Source organism: Stenella coeruleoalba (assembly GCF_951394435.1).
Source record: "Stenella coeruleoalba genome assembly, chromosome: 1".
NCBI classification, from domain to species: domain Eukaryota; kingdom Metazoa; phylum Chordata; class Mammalia; order Artiodactyla; family Delphinidae; genus Stenella; species Stenella coeruleoalba.
Window position 1 is genome coordinate 176254012 of NC_137169.1, and position 2340 is coordinate 176256351.

At 44.6% G+C, this 2340-nt stretch overlaps 1 protein-coding gene across 1 annotated transcript; it reads right to left on the reverse strand.

The window, feature by feature from the left end:
* Positions 1–486: 486 nt before the first annotated feature.
* On the reverse strand, positions 487–2061 carry LOC307178248 (major histocompatibility complex class I-related gene protein; the record flags this gene model as incomplete). The annotated part of the gene is made up of 2 exons (XM_079906230.1): positions 1791–2061; positions 487–587 (listed from the first exon to the last, which is right to left on the reverse strand). Exons 1-2 carry the CDS (start codon positions 2044–2046, stop codon positions 487–489), a joined length of 357 nt encoding a protein of 118 aa, XP_079762356.1. The 5' UTR covers positions 2047–2061.
* Between the last annotated feature and the right edge of the window lie 279 nt (positions 2062–2340).

The window sequence follows — 2340 nt, forward strand, 5'->3', positions numbered from 1 at the left end:
CAAAGGTATCTCTTCCACGTTTCATGGGTTGAAAGATGAATTTAGAAGAAAAGTGACTCTCATATGATTGAAGCAGAATAATGTTTGTCAAAATGGGAAAATTTACTGAAGTTTTGAAACCAAGGACAAAATTCCCTCAAAAGTTGATAGTAATTAATCATAACAATATCACTTGGAAAAAAACAAACCAATGTCACTGTATCTTCTCTGACCCAACTTCTAGGAGGACTGTCCACCTGGACAGGAACTGTACTACTTTGTCGATGTCAGGCAGCACCTATGGAACAGACCACTCTCCTTACAAGCATCATCCGTGGTGTGTGTTCCCTATATGGTGAGAGGGGCGTTCTAGGTCCTGTGATTGCAAAGTGAGGCCCAACCCATTTCTAAATGGAGCTTAGAGTGGCAGGTGCAGAAAATAAAACTCATTGGAGCTGTGGAGAGACAGTCTGTCAACTCCTAGGATCCTTCCACAGGCCTTTCACCTCAGGGCTTCCTTTGCCAGGCTACGACACCAACTCCAGACAGGACAGTGGTGGGGACGATGAACCCAACAGCTTTCATCGCCAGAAGCATAGTTTCTGATTCTAAAAGCAAAGCAAATGAGGGAAAATCCACAAGTGCTCCTCCTCTTCTATGTTAACGTTTGGGAACTTTTGTACCTGCGATCATCGGGAAGCCCGACACTATTTTTCGTACTGTCACTTCTTACTTCACAGCTCCGTGGAGAATAGTCTAAAACAGAGGAACAGCAGCTCCCAAAGTATGGTCCGAATGCCCCAAGGGTCCTCAAGACCCAATCAAGGTGTCCATGAGATCTAATTCATGATCTCCCCCCCCCCGCTTTTTTTAAACCTCCATCTCACATGGGCACGGTGGAGTTTTCTAGAGGCCACATGATATGAAATGACATCATCACTCTGATAGCAAATGGAATATGTGCTTGTGTTTTCTAGTGTTTAATTTTTTTTTAATGTTTAGTTTGTAATACAGTAGATAGAAACAGATATAACCTAAATAAACAAAAGCTCTTTGGGTTACTCAATAATTTTTTCAAGAGTATAAAGGAGGCTTGAGACCGAAAAGTGAGAGAACCTCTGATTGAACAGACGCATTCTAAAGCACGCAGTGATCCATGCTTCCTGCTCACCCCCTGTCCTCAGTCTCACTCCGCAGACAGCCACAGACCCGTCTCTACCCTGGGAACCCTGAAGAACCATGTGGACATACTCTGACCAGTGGGGGCTCTAAGAAGAAGAAGTTCAAGTTAAACAGAAGTATCTTATGTACTGAGTACTCAGCAACTGCATTTCCCAATTAATTTTCTTCTTTGTAGGAAACATCTAAAACCAAGAATGACCCAGAACCCTGGTTTGCCAACAACAACAAATTCTTTGTGCTAAAGCCAGTTTGAGTAGTTTTCTGTTACCTGCAACCATTAAAATTAAGATGGTTGGGGCTTATCTGGTGGTGCAGTGGTTAAGAATCCACCTGCCAGTGCAGGGGACACAGGTTCGAGCCCTGATCCAGGAAGATCCCACATGCAGTAGAGCAACTAAGCCCATGTGCCATAACTACTGAGCCTGCACTCTAGAGCCCACAAGAACTGCTGAATGTCGTCAAAATGCTGATAAAAAGTAACTAGGGAAAGTTTTCATGGAGCGTTACAGACCATGATAGTAACAAAATGGATTTCAGAATCGGGTCGCTATAACTTAGATGAGAGGAAGTTACGTATAAAACCATGGGTTCTGAGGATATGAGGACAAGGTGTTCTCCCTCCTCTTTACCTGTCCTTTGTAGGGTACCTTTCCCATACTCCAGAAATCTCTTTAACCAGGCAATACATTCTTCTTCCAGCCAATTCTTTTGATATTGTAGCTCATGCTGACTGGCCTCCCATGCCCGCTTGGTGATGTGAGCCACATTACCCATAGCTATCCAGGAGAGGGTATCTTTACCGAAGATAATGAAATCCTGTCCGTCATATGCATATTGGAGAAACCCCGTGGTGTTTCCATCCTCCAGTAACTCACAGCCAATCATTCTCTGGTAAGTGTGGAAACCCGGGAATACACATGCAGGCAGGAAGGGAGGGGTTGACGTGGGGATGCGGAGGTGGGTGCCCAGGTGACGTGACAGGGGGCATGACTGGAAACATCTTCTACCCCAGAATACATCACTGCACAGGCCTGCCATGGCATCACTGAGTCGCCAGGAGTTTCCTGTGATGTAAGCCCATTGATCTACAGATATCTGCAGAGTACCTACTGCATACAAAAGGAGTATGATAATTCCCTCCTTGGGAGTTATCCTATATTGGGAACAACTAACTGACAA